The sequence below is a fragment of the Anneissia japonica genome, unplaced genomic scaffold, assembly GCF_011630105.1.
Source record: "Anneissia japonica isolate Jap-2015-1 unplaced genomic scaffold, ASM1163010v1 scaffold673_len1821605_cov196, whole genome shotgun sequence".
NCBI classification, from domain to species: Eukaryota; Metazoa; Echinodermata; class Crinoidea; order Comatulida; family Comatulidae; genus Anneissia; species Anneissia japonica.
The window spans coordinates 896,371-918,593 of record NW_022717449.1 but is presented as its reverse complement, the minus strand read 5'-3'; the positions used below and the strand labels follow the sequence as shown (position 1 = coordinate 918,593).

General features: G+C 31.0%; 1 protein-coding gene across 2 annotated transcripts in view; it reads left to right on the top strand.

Moving 5' to 3' along the window:
• LOC117110288 (sodium/potassium/calcium exchanger 1-like) overlaps nucleotides 1–22,217 on the top strand; it is a 58,838-nt gene extending 36,621 nt beyond the window's left edge. For both annotated transcript variants that reach the window (XM_033252938.1, XM_033252940.1), the window contains exons 3-8: nucleotides 8,229–8,340; nucleotides 13,215–13,567; nucleotides 14,762–14,890; nucleotides 17,715–17,834; nucleotides 18,672–18,808; nucleotides 19,378–22,217. In XM_033252938.1, coding sequence (XP_033108829.1) covers nucleotides 8,229–8,340; nucleotides 13,215–13,567; nucleotides 14,762–14,890; nucleotides 17,715–17,834; nucleotides 18,672–18,808; nucleotides 19,378–19,618 — 1,092 coding nt within the window. In that variant the 3' untranslated portion in view covers nucleotides 19,619–22,217. The remainder of the gene's footprint in view (nucleotides 1–8,228; nucleotides 8,341–13,214; nucleotides 13,568–14,761; nucleotides 14,891–17,714; nucleotides 17,835–18,671; nucleotides 18,809–19,377) is intronic.
• Nucleotides 22,218–22,223: the final 6 nt, after the last annotated feature.

Here is a 22,223-nt window from a genome sequence, read left to right as displayed (position 1 = left end):
TAACATAGCTTAGTTGTTCCGCTTAAATTAAGCGCATAATTCGTTGAGGTTGAACAGTAGGCTTTTTCAGAGCTTGTACAAAAGAAAAGAAATGAGATATTGAACAGTATACATGTCGCCCATTTATCACTTTAAGAACACCTTTCTGAGATGGTGCTCCTTCGAGATCTTCCTCAACTCGTCCTACTTTCTTACCTGTACAGATTATTAGAAGATTTGGGATTATTTTCTATTATAAGATTAAAATTTAGGGACAAAATATAAAAAATTACATCAAAATATTACATTAGAAAAAGCAAATGAATGATTAGTTAAAATATATAACAATAGAATTTCTATAATGTAATACAGCATATTATCCATTTATTGTCTTTATTAACATTATTTTTATTGCATTTCTGATCAAAAATTGTTTAAATTTTAGGTTATGAATATAATTGTACATTGGTTGTTTCTAGATATCTTTGCTTCTACCTAAATGGATACTTGGTAGTTAGTAATTGTTGTTTCTTGTTTATTTGTTTTTGTTATTATTTATTTAGGAGCACAATACATGCGCCAACGATTGTCAATAACGAATATCACTGTCCTACTTGTAGGTGACAATCCCTTACACAAGACAAACATACAGTAGACTCACAATGTTTTACACAAACTAAATCTCAATGTCAGGTTTAGGGAGTTGACTTATTTTGGTCTTGAGAAAAAAATCCAGCAATACTGACAAGAATTGAACCTGAGGACCCTGGGACTGAAGGCAAGCATCTGAACCACCAAGCTATTTAACTCCACTGTTTAACACTCTTACTGCCAAGGGTTTGAAAAAAATAGTATCAGCCACTGCCAGATTTTTAGCAAATTTTAACACTATTCCGAAGCTCGTTGAGAGTACGTATGTGATCAGATCGATGGGTAGTGAATACTACAAGAACTACAAACATTTTAGCTTTACGATGGACCAAACAATTTATTCTAATCACAATCTGTGACGCGTAACAGCAAAATGAAAATGACTCACTTTTGGAGATTTACGCAATTTTGTACAACAAAGCTGAGATGATCGCGATTTCGTGAAAGTAACTCAATACCGCTCTACGCAAATGTAAACAAACAAATAGTGAAATACTTACAGCCAAAATTGAATATAGTGTTAGTACATATCAGTAATTACCCCTTCTATCGGATTCCGTAAAAAAACCCTGAAACACAATCTCCAATTTTAACGGTCAAGCGTTGCGTTACCAAACACGGAGATCTTGTTTGGCAGGCAGAATGTTAATGGACATCTGGCTATCATTTACTGTTTTGTTTCAGTTTTCATAATTCTAATATTAATATTACATTGTTTTTATATTTATTATTAAATTTCAATTCTTTATTCAATACCAACAATGTAAAATGTGTAAGATTCGAGACGTACACGTAGTTGATATAAATTAAAATAGTCAGTCAATCAAACCTGTCTTTGATTATTTAAATACTAAATCTAAACTACAACATACACTGTAATTACATGTTAAAACATTAATGTAATTATGAATAAATATGTAATCTTTGCTATTATTTTGGTTGTTTTGATTTTTGATTGGAAATTATATAGAAATCACAATCATTGCTGTAATTATTGCTATTGTTAAAAAAAATATTTGTATTCCTCTGTAAAGATGATGTAACCTATTTTTTATAGTGTATAAATTATTCTTGCAGCAATCTATATAGTAATCATGCAACATCATAAAAACAAAATATTATTGTATTATTAATATATTATACAATAATAAATCCCTCAATCATACAAAATGTAAACTCCTCCAGTCATACAAAATGTAAATTGAAAAAAAAAAGTGATTTTTTTTTTTCCTATTTTTTTCGTTATTATTTTTTCTTCATATTTTTTTTTCTTTTATTTCACAAAGTTGGCCTGCACATATAGAAGTTATAGTACAGATACTCATTTAAGAAAGATTTCTACTGGATTAAGTGACCCACCATTAAGGCAGGGGTTTGCAAAACTATAGCCGTTATATTGACATTGTATAAGACCCTTCACACTCACACACTTTAGGTAGGTAGAAGTCTTCTTGGATAAAAATGCCCTTTTAACACGTTGGCTGCCAGCGACTAGTATACTCGACCACAGGCTGTTGCTGAGGGTGCCAGGGACAAAATCTGCGTAACATTTTAGTGTTTATAACTACTTTGTTATACATTGTAGAACTACAGACTCAACGTCTGGTAGTTCGGGGAAGATACACCTAGACATAAAATTGATGTATGTATGTTTGTTGTGTTATGTTGCCGGTAGTACACTCGAGCGGCACAAGTTAGGGCGCCCTTTGAACATATACCAACCCATGCAAAAATTGGATGAGATAACTCGCACTTGGCATAGTCAATAAAAGTTCTGTCACAATTCCGTCGACGAGTTTACTTGCCCCCTAATATTTTCCCACCAATTTATTAGACACATCATTTTGACGTTATATGACTAGATAAAATTTCAAAAAAGTATGTTTGTACATCTAAACTTATTTTGCCACATGGGAAGGAACCTTAACAAAAGGTCTGGCAGTCAACGTGTTGAAGCCAGACTCAGCGGAAAAAAACATTTTGATATGAGGAAAAAGGATGGTTACGCCCATTTTTCCCCAGTTTCTTATTGTCAAAAATCTGTATCCCATTAACCATTTCCGAATTTTCATCAAATGCCCTTTTTGTGTCTTAGAAATATCAATGGTACAACATATCAACATTTTTTCCCCTTCGGAATTTGGCTGCATTTAAAAAAAAAATTAGGGTTACCCTATTAAATGCTTTGATTGACTGATTGACTTCAACCCATGTAGTGGAATGTTGTGACTAGTAAACACGTCTCTTCAACTTGATATTCACCGGCCACGATGTAATTATGAGCACAATGAAGTTGTGTGTTATGGGTTAATTGCCTACCATTGTACCTACCTTTACCTTTTTATGTTCAGTGTGTTTGCTTCCCAAAAGTAAGAACTTATAGAAGATTGCCTAAAAATAGATGTAGAACCTTTCTTTCATTTGGCATTACAGATATCAAATTATAATACAGGTAATTTAATTACAGTTTACAATAGTTTATATTACCTGCATGATTCGTTAGTGTAATTATTCATTATAGCATACTCCACACAATCAGAAATCATGACAATTATTTACTGATATTGATTGTCGTTTTAGGCAGTGTCTTTTTATGGTTGCCTAGGGAGACAATAAACTTAAGTAGACATTGTTATTCCCTCATCTAGAGAATCTAAATAGACTGTCTAGCCAACGGTGATATCAACTCTGTGTTTCTAGATGCAAAATATAATGAATAAACATTAAATTTGAATGTTCTGAAGCAGGACAAAACATTTTCATAATTGCTGTGGGTCAAGGTCGTGGGTCAAGGTCATGGAACATTCATTTCATGTTAAAACATAACTACTGGAAAGTTCAATTAAAATATTCAATAGTTGATTTTCCACTTCCACATTGACAACGCTTAAATTTTCAGGAATTTTCACCGATTCATAAAAATAATAATAATAATAATAATAATAATAATAATAATAATAATGTTTTTAATATATTATATATAATAATCTCTCAGACATAGACTTTTCTAGAAAATTCTTGCTTCTTTTGTGATCATCCGTTTATTTACCGGTACATCAATATTTTCTTCTAATATCATATGTTTAAATATGGGTATACTCTTTAATTATTTATCATTAATGATTTATTTACGTCATTATTATGTTTATCATCATTACCCTCATCGTTGTTGTTATCATCACCATCATAACATCATCATCATCATAATTTTCATCATTATACATGATGCCATCGCAAAATTAGCGTACAGTCACTAAAATGTTAAGTGAGTAGTAATTAGCATATTATCGTCGTAATCATTGCCATCATAATCATCATAATTTTCATCATCATCTACAATATGATGTCATCGCAAAATCAAGCATACGAATTTGTTGTTATTTCTGTCATCGCAAAATCCACGTACTGATTGCTAAAATGTTGTCTAAGTAGTAATTAGCATAAGAAATTGGCCATAGTACTCTTACGCATATTCTTCAGCATTATGGTGGTACAATGTAATTTGTAATATAATAGTTTGGTATTGGTAAGTCGATTCCGGTAAATTACCTATCATTTTAAAGCTTACAGTATGTGGAGAATATGAGTATTGTAAAAGTAAATGTTCTTGTTTTCGTCACTGATGGTGTTTTTTGGTATGGCAAGCCCCATATTATCAAGGTTTATCAACATAGTCATTGCTATGATAAACTTTTTATTCAAGGTTGATATATGCTTTTCATTAAGCCATGCATAACAATTTGTTGTTATTTCTACCTTTTTGTTAATAGTACAGAGAGGCTATAATAATTTTACATATAACTTTGGCAATATAATAGTAATTATAATATAATAGTTTGGTATTAGTAAGTCAATTCCAGTAAATTACTTATCATTTTAAAGCTGTCTGGAAAGTGAATATTTTAAATAAAGTAAATTTTGTTGTTTCGGTCACTGATTCTGGTTGTGGTATGGCAAGCCTAATATTTATCAAGGTATCATAACAGTCATCGCTATCATAAAGCTCATATTCAAGGTTGAAATGCTCGTGTTGCTTTTTATTAAGCTGCGCATAAAACTTTGTTGTTATTTCAACCTTTTTAATTAATCTCGACATTGCGTATATTCCCATACAGCGTAAATAATTCACTAATATATTTCATGCATAATTCAAACCGTATTGCAAGATCCCATGTTATTACATTCAAAAGAATTATTGTTTTCACAGTAATAAATAAATGATGCATTTTAATAGCAGCACAATAATTATGGGTTGCGCTGTATATTGCAAGTAATAATGTATTCCAAGAAAGTTAATTAATTTCAGGTTTATCATTGGGTAAGATCATGAGTTAATCATTAAACTAAAGCTGAATCTATCGCAGGAAATTAATAAACGATTGCCATCTTAACATTATATATAAATGAATGTAGGGTGTTTGCGTGGAGGTCCTTTTAGCTTTTCCAACTGCATTATTACTAACTGACAAAATAAATTAAGAGTTTGTATCAACAAAACAATCCATTTTGAGATTGATATAAAGTATTCTTTGATGCAAATGAAGCATTCTAGAACTGAAAATAGGCTATGGGATTGTAATTAGAGGTTCTGCAAATATACATTTAAGTTATCCTTGTGATTTTAATGAATGCGAGTATTAATAATACTCACATTCATTAATGTGAGTATTATTAATAATGATGCAATGCTTAATATTTATTAAGTGCTTTTAAAAGTGTTTGTATTGTTTACTTGGAATGGCCTTGTTTCTTTGTAATTATGATTTTCAACTTCCAATCCAAGGCATTTCATTAATAACACCAAGCTTTATTTTTCTCATCACTAAGAATGAAAAAAATATACTTTACTAAGGGACACAGATGAAATACCATGTTGCAGTAAAAACATAACCTAACACTTTTGTTGGGGTGGGGGGAGAGGTGTGTGTTTCAAGCTTACTTTAAATTAATTGTAATGTATTATTAGTTTAGCTCTTTCCGCGAAAGTGGTTATAATTCATCTGTAACTCATGCGGTCAATGTGGTATTTGCTAAAATGTATAATTCGCTCGAAATGGAAGCTGCCAGAATTTTCCTTACTGGTATCTTGTGTGAGTTAACGCTTAAGTAACCGGATTATAGGGTGTTGCTTTACATGTTACTTAAGCGTTAACTCACGCAAGATACCAGTAAGGAAAATTCTGGCAGCTTCCATTTCGAGCGAATTATACATTTTAGCAAATACCACATTGACCGCATGAGTTACAGATGAATTATAACCACTTTCGTGGAAAGAGCTAAACTAATAATACATTACAGTTAATTTAGATAAACCCTAGAATTAGGCCTAGGCCTATATTAAAATTTAAATAATGGCTGGCAAGAATTTTTAAAATTTGGACTCATCATCATCATCATCGCCATTATCATCATAATCAGTGTTGCCATTGTCCTAATCATTTTCAGCATCAACATCATCAAAAACCTATTCTTTCAGTATGTAGGGAACTATCACTCAGCTGTTGTTACCAAACCATCCATCATCCTTAGTGACATCATGGTGCCATCATCATCACTATAGCAACATACTCGACTAAACCTAGCTAATAACTTAACCAGTGTAAGTTTCTTCCCCACACAATAAAGTCTCTCTTTATACACTTAAGTGTTTATGGTCTCCAAGCATAAACACTTTTATACACAATTGATTATAGACTCATCAAATAAATATTGTGGTACCTGGTTGTGCTGTTTGCTAACTACAGGGAACACTATACTTCTGTCAATATTACTTTAAGCAGGGAATTAGTTTTTATGAGTTAACTTGAAATGAGCATCAATAATTTAAAGGGCTATTGATAGTTATATCACATGCACATTCTAATGGCTATAAGATGCATGCACATTGACCAATCAAAGCATACAGCAGACTAGATGTTTTCATTTTTAACAAGTATGAAAAGATGAATTTGGTCTCAAATTTAATTGTGATGTTTAGTGTTAAAAATAAGAATATGGCCTTTGCATCAGCTTCTTTAATAATAAGAGGTTATTGCGTCTTTCGCATGTGTTAATTCCCACGAATGTTTTCTTAAGTTTTGTGTGCTCAAGTCTAATTACCACTCTCTAAGTGCCTTTATTTGACTGTTTTTTGCTTTTAGTGTTTGAACTGTATACATTATAGCTAAAATTATATGTGTGCAGGTTAATAATTCTTTCAACTGTATGTTTTATGAAGTGGTAATTCCATGAGGATTTTTATGGCTATGTTGGTCACGTTCCAACTCCCAAATCTCTTGGGCTTCAATCTTATAATTGCTATACGGTATTTTTTTAAAAATGTTATTAAGCAACTCAAATCCTTTAGCTTCATATTCTGAGTTTTATATAGCAATACATATTGTAGTTCCATCTTGCAAGTGGCAACTGATCATTCCAAACCAAGAATGATTGGTTGGCCGTAGTTAGCATTTTGATAATTTCATAAAATCTTGGAATTTCATAACCACCTCCACGTCTGCCATTTCTTTGTGTTTTATACCTCTCGGATCCAGTGGTTACCGGTATACCGGTAGTTAATCTCCTCCATCCTTCCTGGCCTCAGATCCTGGTGGGTTTTTTTTTAATTATTATTTTTCCAATTTTCTCATATAATAAGTCTAAAATTTAAAAAAAAAATATCTTGTGTATTAGTTTAACATATCTTTATATGAAAGCTTCAGTAATGGAATCTAATATATTAACATTCTTCATTCTACAGTTAATTAAAGAAACATCCAAAATGATTTATGTAATGTGTTTACTAGGAATATGATTTGTAATATTTTCATTTAAAATTGCAATGTAACTGACAGACTAGAGGCTATTAGAATAACTTCCGAGATATCGTGGGTCAAATGAGGTTATATGACGTCTAGGAACGTCTATCTTTTTAATAACTAATTATATCATGTGATATCTCCATGCATTATCAAGTTTCATATGACTTATTCCTGTGATTTGCCCATTTCTATATATGGGTGTGATATGATATCATTATACCCATATATGGATAAATCATAGATTTATCACAGAAAACCTGATATTATGAACGGACATTTAGACGGCAATTGTTGGATTGGCAGACGAAACAAGAACAAAAATATGTAAACTAATACAAATTGCACATAATTTGTTTGTAATCAATTTGACGTTAATGATAAATAGAAATCAGTATTACTATCAGCTAAAAGACTATAAAATTGTTTTATAAAAAATGTTTTATAACAAAATTACTATCAGCTACAAGACTATATAATTGTTTTATAAAAAAAAAAATTGTGCATTAATTTAAAAAAATAAAAAGATTTTGTCTTTATTTTTAGTTGATAACTGTTATATTAATTTGTTTTTCCAATTTGATTGAATGTTGTATGTGTATTTTTTCAAAAATAATATTCTATCAAAAACATGTGAAACGGTTAACAATTTTGTTTCTTCTTTAGGCGTTGTTTATAAACAGTACATATCCTTTTTTATTTTTTTTTTCCATTTTTTGGCCAATAAGTAATATTTTGATTATGTTTTCACCTTGATTTGATTGAATGGTTTTGAAGTATATTTTATTTTGTTTTCCATAGGTTAATGGCCACAATGGGAGGACAAGGAGTATGCCGATTCTCTGTGCTGGCCCACTCTATAGGCATGGTGCATTGCAGTTAATGCTTCACACACTGGACCCTCTAAGTGATTGTAAGTTTAACTTTCCTTCACCATAGTCATCTCTACCAATTATAAAACCAGCACATCACAGTAATAGTAATAATAATCATCATCATCATTATTATTAAGCGAGACTTTTTTATACCTTGTTTCACAAACTTATTTTTTTAAAGATTGTCAGAAGAGGGTAGAAAAAAAAAAAATGTTGTTTTCTTATTTAGCAAATAATTTTGCCAAAAACATCCAGAGGGATGAGAAAATAAAACTGTATTGTTGAATGTAAACAGTGTTGTATTATGGGATGGTTAAATGTTTTAAATTTATATGATTAGGAAGAAATAATACATATCTTATTTTTAGAGATTTCAAGGCAGGGGCAAGCATAATAAAAATAAAGTAACACTTATTTTTTTCTGAAATTTCCATTTTTTGTTGTGGCGGGTGGGCTAATTGGCCAAAAATAAAATTGTATTTTTATTCAAAATCATCATTGGCAGGTGGTGAGTACACTAAACAAGGTAAAAAAAAAGTTCAGCCTTATCATCACCATCATTGTTATCATATCATCATATATCATCATTAGTATTATCATCAAAACTCCTTGTAACATGAGGTCTTCGCATAAACACCTTCTTAACGTGCTAGATGGTCGCCAATCATTTTCCAGTGCTGCACCTCAATTATGAAACTCTCTTTCTGGGAACATTAAATTATCCCCCAGTGTACATGTTTTCAAGAAAAGATTGAAAACACGCCTTTTCTGAATCGCATTTATCTCGCACTATGGATATTGGTGCTATATATGAATGATTGATTGATCAATATCATCATCGTTGTTACTGTATCACCATCAAAATTATCATCATAATCATCATTATCATCATTATGATCAATAATGTTGTCATCATCGTCATCTATATCATCATGCTCATCAGTTCAGGCTGCTAATGTACATTACTGATGTCCTCCGCCATCTTTGCTTTCATATTCACAGCATATTGTATAAAATAGCCTGACACATTAAACATTCATTATGTTGATGAATGAAGAAAAGTCATCTGTATATATATATACAAGTTCATTATTGTCCATGTAGACTATTTATTTTATCTAATATCTGACTATAAATCTAATTTCCCATGATGGAATAAAAATATAATGTTGTCTATGTAAAGCAATTCCCATTCTAACATGTGATTTCAATCTTTATGTTGCCATTTCAAATTCTGTCAGTTTAAGGATTGGTTAATTCTGTTTTTTTCTGTTTTGTCTACAATAATAATATTATTAAATAATAATATTTTTTTTTTTTGAATTCTTTCATTTTCTCCCTCTTCCTGTTAAACATGATAATTTGTATGCAAGATTATTTTTTTCTTTTTTAGTTCTGTTGTCAGTTCCTTCTGCTATTCATTGTGAAGTTTTTTCATGTATCAATTTTTGTTTGTTTATATTCTATCAGTTTCCTCCCTTTCTATCAATTTGTGTTGTATTCTGATTGTATTCACATGTGTAATGCTGATTTTAATAGATAGACTGTCAAACACTTGTATCTATTTGTATCGCACTGTATATTCTGTTTTGTTTATATCCTTTGATTGTATTTTTCTCTAGTCTAACGTCTTTAGTAATTTTGCATCGGAAAGGCGAATTTGGCTTGTATTTCGTTTACAAAATGTCAATAAAAGAATCTTGTATTTTGTATTTAGTTACAGGCAAAGATTTAATATAATTTTATTTGGTTGGTAAACAAAGTATACAAATAAAAAGGCGATGTGAATTTTATTTTTCTTTTATGTTGTTGTCTTCCATTAATATCACATTAATGGAGAAACCCCTCCATTAGATGATAATCTTAATAACGTTACAACCTACTACTATTACAACCAGATGAATTTGTTTCAAGATCTTAATCATGTTATAAATATGATAAAAACATATGATCTTCTAATCACTGTTCGGTTACTCTATCAACAGTTGAAATAGCACCTTAACTCTTTAAACCTTCACATTGTAATATTATTATAGTTTTTATTATTCTATTTTATGAGTGATTGCTAATTAACCAATCCTTAATCGTCTCATTCAGTTTAAAGGTATATGATCGATGAATTACATGAACTTTATTAGCTTTCAGCACACTTATTATTAAACTGAAAACAAAATTACAATCTACTGTACAAAAGAATCTGTTAAAACATGTTCACAAAAAAAAATCTCTTTTAAACATACGACTTTTACGTGATTAATTATTTACTGCATTATCCTGAGGGTTGTAACACAAAGATTGCAGCTGAAATCATTGATTAATAAGAGAATTGAAACATACAATGCAACATTTTTATTGATTTCTTTATCCTACATTCGTACAAATTGTCCATCCATAAATAAGTCAGTAGAGCATGTTTCCATACAACTTGAATGACGGAGAAAATAAACCTGAGTTCTGAGTGATTTGCATAGTTGGATTCAGGGGGTTGGGGGAGCCCGCCCAGGTGCCCTTTAAATATGTGAAAGTGATGTAGAAAAAAGAAAAATATAATATATTTAAGTCTGTGAGTGCCATTGTTGGCCATCTAGAGGTGCCATAACCATAAAAATATGATTTATGAATTACATAACAAAAATATGTGGAATACTTTTTATACTAGGTTAATAGGTTGAAACATATTTCTTCATTCAGATTTTCAAATCTTAAGTTCAGATGTTCAGATGTTATCATTCTTTTAATTTAATTGTTTTATGTTCTTTAAAAAATGATTTATCTATTCAATTTTTTCTGAACTTGGTATGTAATCTTATTTTATTTCATCCCTTAATATTTTATTATAATCCATTACCTCAAAAAACTCAATAGATTCAATTATTACCATTCTAATTTCCTCTTACTGGTGGTAACTTTACGTAAATGTAATATTCACAATGGATTAAGGAACTCCTTTTTAGCCAGCCTAGATGTTTAGTTACCAATCTTCTCCTTGAATTAAGTCTAGTTGTCATGGCAAACCAAACATTATTTTGTTTAGAGATGCTTTGTGATGGAGCCAGTGAAACTACTTAAAGGGACAATCGCACGTCAGACAATACGCAAACAACACATAACAATCTTTCTCACAACATTCGTAACAATTTTGATGCTCTTTCTATTAATATGTTTAAAAAAGAGGCTTTTATCTGTATTTAATAAGACTGTACCTTTTTCATTTTGGTTTGGTAGTTTTCATTTGTCTGCTTTCTTTTCAGCTTCAGGCTATCTTGTTGTTTTTGATTTACTTTTTAGTTACTTTTGAATTTCATGATTGTAAAAATTATTTTTTTTTTATTTATTTTTTTATATATTCACTGTATGTACCAGGGCTTCCTTGAAAAGCAGTGCTAGTCACTGAATGGATACCCCTGGTTAAAGAAAGCTTAAATAAATAAATAACAACTGGCAGGTAGCGCTTCTACATGTAAATTAGGACATTCAGCGCATCACCGCCAATTGCAATATGGAGAAATCAAGATTGATTATATTTGAATAACCATAGTTTTGATGAATGATGTCCCTGATTTATCAACTTGGAAGTGTGTCCCTTTAATTATGGTGGATAATTACACAATTCTTTAAAGTGCTCAGTAAGTGGCATACTGTAACAAATGAATCAATGAGATGCATTTCAAGTTTATGATTGAAACCTATAATTGGAGCTATATATACCTTTCATAATTTCATTCGCAACTAATAGCGTGTCGCTTGCCAATTTCGGGATAGGCATTAACTTGCAACATTTGATCATATTCCGTGGACTTGAATAATTGAGACTGGTTGGATCAGCTAAGACAGTGTGGGGTGCGATTCCCCATGGACTGCTGATTCCTTACTCCCAATGCACTTTATCTGTGATTTCTTCTTTCATGAAAGAGTTTAAGTGCAGTTTCTTGCAGGTTTAATGTCAATGCACTGCTTAAATGCTATTTTATCCTAGATACCTATGAATGTGTTCCATCAGATTTTTTTCCAGTAACTAGGGTAATATAACATAAATCAGCTAGAGGGATTGATAGGTTTGCTCTATATAACACTGACATATCATTAAATTATTTATTTTAAATTTTTGAAATAGGTAAAATACAAAATTTTAGGTATTTTAATAGATCAGGTTTGTTTTTCTTTTTTGATCTTTTAGAAATTTTTCCGAAATTTAAGGAGCAGAAGATATTATTGTTAATTTCAAAATATTTCAACTTGTATCTTTCAAAAGCCGTGCTCTAGAAGAAATCAATTTTTTGATATATTGTACAACTTATTTTTCTAAGAGGCAAAACAGGTGTTTGATGGTTAATGAGATTTTTAAATATTTAAAAACTGGGGGTGGGGGGAAAGAAGCATAACTACCCTTTTATCCCACCTTTTCCCCAGGCTATAAACGTGAATATCATCAATATTCTTTTGGTAATAACATATCGGTATTAAGTGAACAGTAGAGTTCTATTTCAAATGTACTCATTAAAATGACTGTTCGCCGGGATTTGGAATAATAGCATGATTTCAAAGTCCAAACCATTATTGTATCAGAGATTTTCTTGACATTTTAATTGAAAAAAAGTAACATACAATGTAATACATACATAATAATCACTATGACATCACTCAAAAAATTGTGTTACCCATAATTAAAATATTTTCTCCTAGGAAGGGATATACCTACGCAATGAAGAGGGAAAGAGGTTGGTAGTCTCATACATAACCAGCCTAGACCAAAGGCTGCAGAATTAGGTGACAGCATTAAATACTGTTTTTTTCATTTATATCATATCAACCATGCTGAAATGGCTAACCACTTCAAATAGAGTTCAATAAATAAATAATATATAAATGGCAAACATTTATTTTATGTATTTCTGTATTTTCACTCTTCTAGCCACCATTGATCAGAAAGCAAAAAACATGAGTGCAATTGCCAAGTCTCCGCCCCGTAAGAAACCGATAACAAATGGTAAAAGCCAACTGAACTCAACGGACTCAACCAGTTTCAATGCAAGCCAGGGCTCTTTGACATGTTTTGTGAATGCAGAGACGGTACCTGGACAAATGTCCAACGGGGATCAGATGACTATTTCCACGTCGGCGAATTCGAGCACACAACTGCAGAACGCTGAAATTAGTGGCGAGGTTAATCTTGGTGTTTCAGAAACAAATTTTGATAACGGTTATATGAACGGAAACCTGAATACAGGAGTTGAGGAGCAACTGGATACAGTACAGCAGGAATGTGTAAGATGTATTTATTATTTATTTTATTTATTATTCTTTTATAAAAACAAAACATGCTTTTAATTTTAGCTGATGGGGGAGGGGAAGGTGAACTTGGGGACTTGATGATTAGGTAAGGGGGCGGTAGCTCACAAAATACCGTGATTTAAAGTGATTTTAAACTAAATGAGCATGATCTCTTTTAACATTTTCAATGCAGGGGGCACCTGAGGGGGGGCTAGTATTTTTTTGGGGTTGGGGCATGTGCCTCATCCCTAGATACACGACTGGGTGCTTGATTACCAATCCTAGAGTCTGGGCTCAAATCCTGCTTAAACTCAATTTTTTCCTGTGATTCAGCCACCAGTTTTCTTAATTGAGACTTAGTTGATAGAGCATCACTTCCATCCTGTAAGGGATGAGTCATGAATAATTCAATTAAAAATATACATTGCAAAGTTATTATTTTATTTAATTTTAGTGATATAAAATACACTGAAACGGTAGCATTGAGATATTGAAAAAAATTCAAATTAGAATTTTAAACATCAGGAAATTTAATGGGTACTTGTAAGTGACGAATTAGAAGCTTAACTAAATCATCATCTCTTGAAGGTGTTCTGTTACATTGCACTCATAAACATTCACTATTTTCATATAATTATTCATACAGAACCTAATATTGGCCCTTATTACATTTGCATTCAAAGATAAAATATATAACATATATACAACAAATAAGATAGTATAATACATACTCCAAGTATCGAAATGCACGCCATCGTGTTGTGTTGCATTTCGATACTTGGAGTATGTACTATCTTATCTGAGATTAATCAGTGGACCTTTTGGTTTTTGGAAAAATATACAACAAAGTTATTATTTTTTAAAACTTTATTGATATAAAGTACCGTACTAAAAACGTAGCATCGCAAGATATTAAGAAGTATTTAAATTCAAATTTTAAACATCAATAAATAATGGTACTTCAAATTAGGAGTTTAACTAATCATCATCTGTTAGCTAAATTTAACATTCATTATTTGTATTATTATAATTTTTCATACAAAAGCTGGTGTTGGCCTCATTACCTTTGGACTCAAAAGTGAGCAATATAACTTCAATACTAGCAACTTTAATAAATCTTTAGAATATGGATATTTTCTTTAATAATCCTATATATATTCTTATATCTTCTTATATCATCAATATTAGGACCTTGAAGAAGAGGAGGAACCATTAGATATCAGCTGGCCAGATTCAACCAGACGACGGATAACATACGTGCTCTTAGCACCTCTTGTATTTCCTATGTGGTTAACAATACCCGATGTTCGAAGACCAGTAAGTGTTTTTTGTCAGTTGTAAAGAAACTAAACCATAATGTTAAAGTGAGCCCTCTATTTTGTTTTTGTTGAAAAGATGAAAATCATAATTTCAAAGACCAAGGTTTTCGCACGTCTACTATCAATTGAAGCTTGTTTTATAAACTTCAATTTGATTAGTCAGTCAGCAAATTATTTCCCGATTTCAACCAATTACAACTCTAAAGATGTACACATATGGCAGGGTTCCTTAACGACGGTGATGTGTTTGGCTCAGAGAATGATCAATCTGCTTGGATACTATGACTATGCTTACTTATCTAAATGCCTAAATATGATGATGATCTCATCATGACCATATATAGGCACATTGTGACTATATACGGGCATTCAACCGCTTTTTGTTAAAGAAAATTTTATAGTGGGGATAGCGCTTAAGATCTGTCTGTCAAACACTCTGTGCAATTGAACGTTTCTAATATTTATTGATCATCACAAGTGATTTGATACGCAGTTGTTTTGGAAATGAAGCGTCGCTTGAATTCTTCTCCTTCATTAATTTGTATTTTAATTGCGCGGCTGACAATGATGAAGACATCCTAATAATAATGAATAATCAATTTGTCATTAATCAAAATTATTACAATGAAATCATTTTCAGATGTCGGCTCATGTTAGAGTGAGACTACTGTTTCTAGCACAAAATGTGTTGAGTCCACATTCAAAAAGTACATGGAGACATAAACAACTTTCACTATATATGCCTGCTGGAAATTACATTCTATACATGTTTATTTTGATATCCTGAGCATTTTATTTTCTGATTGGTTATAATGCAATTTGTATAGTTGTTATCCATACTCTTTAAATACATGATTGATAGTCATGGTATATAATATCATTTATATCTTATAGGCTTATGGTCTTGTTTGAACACGTCAGACAATCAATTTAATTATCATTTGTCTTACTTAAGCTTAAGCTCCAGTGATTTCAAAATAGTACTCAGTGTTTCAGTTGAAAAATTTTACTAGTAAAGTTGCCCACATAAAGCTGGCTGAGCGCACAGCACGAGGCATAGTCATTTTGGTGGTTCAATAATTTGAAAATAACGACTCCACATATAATCTCAGCTTAGGACAAGACTGGAATTATGTTGTATTCTATTAAAAAAAGCCTGGTATTTTCTTTTTTTTTTGCACCAATACACAATTTTTATTTTTTCCCATAAAGTTGATGGCTAAACCAGCATCATGAGAACACTGGTGCTGAGTCTCAGCCACAGATTTATACATGTAACAAATCTCTTATAGTTGAGAAACCTATAAACTATTTTGTTTTTAACTTAGTGGGTAATAAATATGTTGAATCATAAATCATATGAATAATAATAACGGTAATATATCTACCTTGCACAATTATGATCCAGCCAAACTCATTAATAGTGTAATTGATTCTCTCAGTACCTACGTATCAAGTTGTGTGTGTCAACAAATACAGTAGATGTGATCTGCCGATACATGTGTGTTATATGACATCATAATGCCTATATTATGGGCAAATTATTGACACAAATTTATGTTATCCAATGACCAGAGGTAATAACATTCAGTGCCTTTGGTCATTCATCTAGAATTGGCGCTAATATTTGGCATTATTATTATTATTATTATTACCACATAAATCAGAGCTTTAGACATTAATGTTGTTTCTGAGTTCTGGACATTGCAGAGAAAGTCGAATCTATCATCTTAACCCATTATTCTTGCATATCAAAGTAGCGACTGAATTTATATTCATCATTGCTTTATTTTAAAATGTACTACTTGTCTTTTGCATACCTCATTTAAGAAGGATCAAAGAAACAGATAAAAAAAAAAGTAGTTTTTACCGACATTTATCGGTACAAGGAAAATTCTTAACTTGATTACCAGCCAATTTAAAGATCAATGCAAGAGAATACAGAAAGTTATTATCTTATTGTCTGAAAATTGACGAGGTAATTTTTCTCTCATTCAAATTTTTAATTTTAAGTTCAATAACTTAAATATAAAAATTAAACAATTTAAATGTGGTATTAAAATTCTCATTTTTTAACTTCATGACATCTCTAAATAAGAAAGTATCATACATGCTCCAAGTATTGAAATGCACGCATTAGGATTCAGTATTTTAATCATAATCAGGAATTATTATAAAAAAAATATTTTTAAATAAAAGCATCCAAAATTAATTTTTAAAAAGAGGAGCTATAATGTCAACACAAATGTTGATAAACATTCTTAAGCCTAGTCCCTGACCATCACATTTTTTTTTACAAAATCATGTCACATACCACCTAAATATGGTCATGATGACATCACATCATGAATATATATAGGCACATCATGACTATATATTAGTATACAACAGTTTTTTTATCAAAGAAAATTTTATAATCGGGACAGAGCTTTTAGTTTTTTCTGAGCACTTTAATAAATGTCTGCTAAGCCCTTCACCTTGCTTGTAATAACTTGAATACTGAATAGAATATTGATCCGTTAAGTGCTATTTTTGCACAAACAAATATTGACGCAATCTTTTGTTGAGCATTGATTTTATTTTCTTTCTTTGTGTTCATCAAATCTTCTTTTCTTATCGACAACCCTCCAAACTTGTTTGAAGGTCAAGAGAGGGTGGTATTTGAATGAATAGTTCTTTTTATTTAAAAAAAAAAATCCCCCAAAAATGACCTTGATTATTTTTTGTTAGCAAATATATATAAAAATTTTTATTATTATTACAATTTTTAGTTATTTTCATTAACAAGTATTAATTTAATTTCTTTTATTTTTGTCTTTTAGGATAAGAAGAAATACTTTATAGTGACCTTTATTGTGGCTCTGCTGTTTATTGCTGTGTTCTCGTACCTCATGGTCTGGTGGGCAACTGTAGTGGGACAAACGTTTGGTATATCCGATCCTGTAAGTATGTCTACAAACGTAGATGCTGGGGGGGGGGGGTTTAGAGGGATCGGACAAGACCTCTCTGTCTGAACTTAAAGCCCAATCCACACTATCAAATTTTATGTCACATAAAAATGTGATATGCCCATATTTGGGTGTTATATGACATGGTCATGCCCATATATGGGCACATCACAAAATTGTCACATAAAATTTGATAGTGTGGATAGAGATATATGGTGGAGTGCAACTATTTTTTGAGGACAAAGTCAAAAAACCGGTAATATAAGAATTATTATATACTTCATACATAGATTCTAGGCATCTGATTGATTAAGAAGCAGGCAATAGACAGTACTATTACCCTATGGGATAGCACTTTTTTGCCCTGCTGCGCGATGTGCAATCTCTAGACCGGGTGGTAACTAATTTATAACATGCACGAATGGTAAAGGTGACGTAACGTCTACGATGCTCACTAAGAGAGATTGGCCCTTTGATCGCCTAGGCCTAGGAAGTAAGCCTACTTGGTGTGTACTATTTTCATTACTTTTTTAGGTCTCGTAGAATCTATGTTGTATGAGGTATATAAAACAAATATTGACTGCTATAGATTCGGGGAACAGTGAAATCTTTAGCCCTTCGGTGATGTGGAGACCATAGCCTATCTTCCCTTTGGCCCTCGGGAAAATGGGCTACGGTCTCTACATCACCTCAGGGCAGTAGATTTCACCATTTCCCTCGTGAGCAGTCAATATTTGTATAATAAATATTTTAAAATGATACTTATTATTATTTCAGGGCATTTTTACTTGTAGAACGTCTCTTAATTCTAGGCCTTATCTTAATTTGTAGGTCATGGGTTTGACATTCATTGCAGCTGGCACCAGTATTCCCGATCTGATTACAAGTGTGATAGTGGCAAGGAAAGGCCTGGGGGATATGGCTGTCTCCAGTTCTGTTGGTAGTAACATTTTTGATGTAACAATTGGGTAAGAATAATACTATATCTATTGTTCTATATTATTTTAAAGATATATATATCTTACATTTATTTACTTACTTATTTAAACATTCTATTGTTTATATTGTTAGTAGTTTATTTTCAAATGTTACATTATATTTTTAGCTGTATTTTTAAAAATATTTCCATTTTAAAATTTATTTATATTATTTTGTTTAATTCAAACATTTTGAGACATTAAATTATGTGTTTTTGTAAACATTCAGATTTATTTATCTGCAACAATTTTCTGGATATTTTTGTATTATGTATTTATGTTTTGTGTATACAAAAGTAATTTGCCACATTTTAAAGTGCTAGAATAATACCATGTTGTACATAATTGTTCTTTCTATTATATCCATTTTTCTTTGAAGGAGAACAAAACAAAAATATTGTAAAATATCAATTAATTATATTTAATCTGCTTATAGACATTTTTGTTTAAATGTAACCAAAATAATATATCAGTTTTTTTTTCATTCATATTTAAATCAAATTAAAAAGGAAACATATAATTCAGCATTTAATGTTTTGTTATTGATTATTATCTCCTAGGTTACCATTTCCATGGATGCTGTATTACATAATTTATTGGGAACCTGCTAAAGTGTACAGTGATAATCTGTTCTGCTCGATCCTTCTTCTGTTCGGCATGATTGTGTTTGTTATGATCATGATCATCGCGTGCAAGTGGCGTATGACGAAGATGCTGGGCGCTTCTATGTTTATGCTGTACGCTGTGTTTCTAACAGTAGCACTTTTGTTCGAGACAAGCGTCCTTGATTGTCCGTTTTAATACTGGCAGCCAGCCAAATATTCATGATATTTTTAAGCGAGCCCTGATTCTAATAAAAATCATTAAGGTGGTAGTGGTTTTTATGTGATTATTTTTTTTTTCGTGCCCAAATCAACTACTATTCATAACAGTTGTATTATCAATTATTTTATTGATTTTCACAATTTTTAGTGTTAAAATCCATGTGTACCTTCCCATAAAATCATTTGGAAGCCTAATCCCACTAAATTTTATTTTTAGTGGAATAAAATAAAATATTTTTCAAATTTGTCCAAGTACTTTACTATAATTCAAATTCTTCAATCCCCAAAAGTTTCAAATAAAATATATTTTGTAATAAATTAATCTTTATTTTAAATTCTGTACAAATGTTAGATTGTATTATTATATATAAAATGACAGATTAGTATTATTATTATTATCTTCATTATTATCTTCATTGTTATAATGTTGAAGGTGTTTAATGGTGTTAATATCCATACATTAATTATTTATATTTCTTACTGATATCTATTTTGTTCTCTGGAATCACTTTGTCTTTCATATTGTTTATATTATTTAAATTTCATTCATTTATCATTCCAAATGTACTTTAAAAAAAGATGAAAATATTATTTAATTTATTGAAGGGAATATGTGTGTATAAAATTAAGATAAAACTGTTCTAAAACATAAAACATAACTAATTGATAGAATATTTTTTTATCTGATTTACTTTTATGTTGTCTTGTTTATGCGAATGTATGCATTATGATCAACTTATTATTTATATTAATTTATTGTAATATTTAACTATTTACACTAGAAATTGAACCCCAGGAGCATAGATAGAAAAGAAGGCGGAAAGATAATAAGAGGTAGTTGTTAGGGCAGACGCCCATGGCAAAGGAAACACAGGACAGAATAAAGGGGGAAATTGATAAGGCTACATAGATAGATCATCATCAACATAATTCTCTATTTGTCTTGCGACATTTATGTGTTACATTATGTCTGTGTTGGCACCAGGAATTTCCCGATGAGGAGTTCAAGTACCAGACAGACTAAACTTCCCCTTAGCCCCCACCGCTGGCTAGGGCTGAGGTGAGAAAATTTTAAGAATAGGCATGGAAAGATGATAGCCTTGTTCCCTGATTGGGGCGTCCACGATTTCTTGATGGGAGTTCTGTGCAAACAGCACAGATCCTTACTGCTGCAACCACTATACGATGACATGCCATATGGAACTGCCTTACATAAGGTGTTCTATACTAAGACAATTATTTTGTTGTATGACTTTTTTCTTTACATTTTGAATGGTTTAAAGCCATGTAACCTCTGGTCATCCTCGTGCATTGTTTCCCTTTTTTGGTAGCCTTTCGAGCGGGCTCTTCGTCAGGCAATCTCATAAATTTTTTGTGAACCTTTTTTGATAGCGTCTAAATCTTGTAGGAATTGTTACATTTTTTCGAAATTTTATTATTGGTAAATCATAATTAATAGAGAAGTATTTCTAATAAATATATACTTCTCTATTAATAATGATTTATCATTATTAATAGTGAAGTATTTATTTATTTATTCGAGAAGCATTTCTCTTCATTGTTCCTTTGTTCTCAGTGCAGTGACACTGTTTTTTATTATACAATTGCAAAAGTACAAAAGTGAATAAATTTAGAATGAAAATGTAAATTGTACATAAAGGAATTCATTACAAAATAGAGGAGAGGCCAGTGCCTACATGTGATCATTAAAAATGTATATTCATTTGAATTCTGGTAATTCCTAGTTAGTATGTTGCTAGGAAGTTGATTCCAGCTCGTAGATGCTGGATAATGAAAGGTTACTTTTCCTTGGTCGATGGTGGAACCACAAGATAATTACGTGTCTGACTTCATTTTTTTAATAATTTTTTGAAAAACAAACATTAATTAAATAGGAATGTACAAGTCTTTGAAGGAGTCTGTAACTCAGACTGCCAGTTTAACAATATTTAAATGTATTGATTTGCTTAATTTACTAAGAATGAATGTTAATATTTTAATAAATGTTCACTGCTTCAAAACATATATACTTGCACAAAAAACAATAGTGATAATAATAATAATAAATAATTAACAATGATTGTAATATTAATGGACATATTTAAAAATATTAAAGATATACTTGAAATTGATCACTCACCAATTATCCCATACTTTCCCCTTATGTAGCCTTTCTATACATTACTATAATAATGTTAAATGTTTGAATGTGGATAATGCGATGGAAGTCTAACATGTTCTCCTTCTAGAATTTATTGATATACTTACTTTATTGATATACTCAATTAATTGTTAGTTCCATTTTAGTGAAGTTCATTTTGACTTTAAAATGTCCCTCCTGTGAGTATATCTGTGCTATAAAAGATAATGACACAAATATCTATGAAAAGCAATGCAAAACAAATCTTGATAGCTTTTATCACTTTGTTCGGAGCTTGCTTCATTCTCTCAAACTTATTTATGGACCAGATGATTATTATATTTAGTTTTCAACCATGTCCTAGAAGAATATATACCTACATTGACAAAGTGGGAAGAATTACAGGGATATTTTGCCCTGCTGTTAGACAGATCCAATGAGG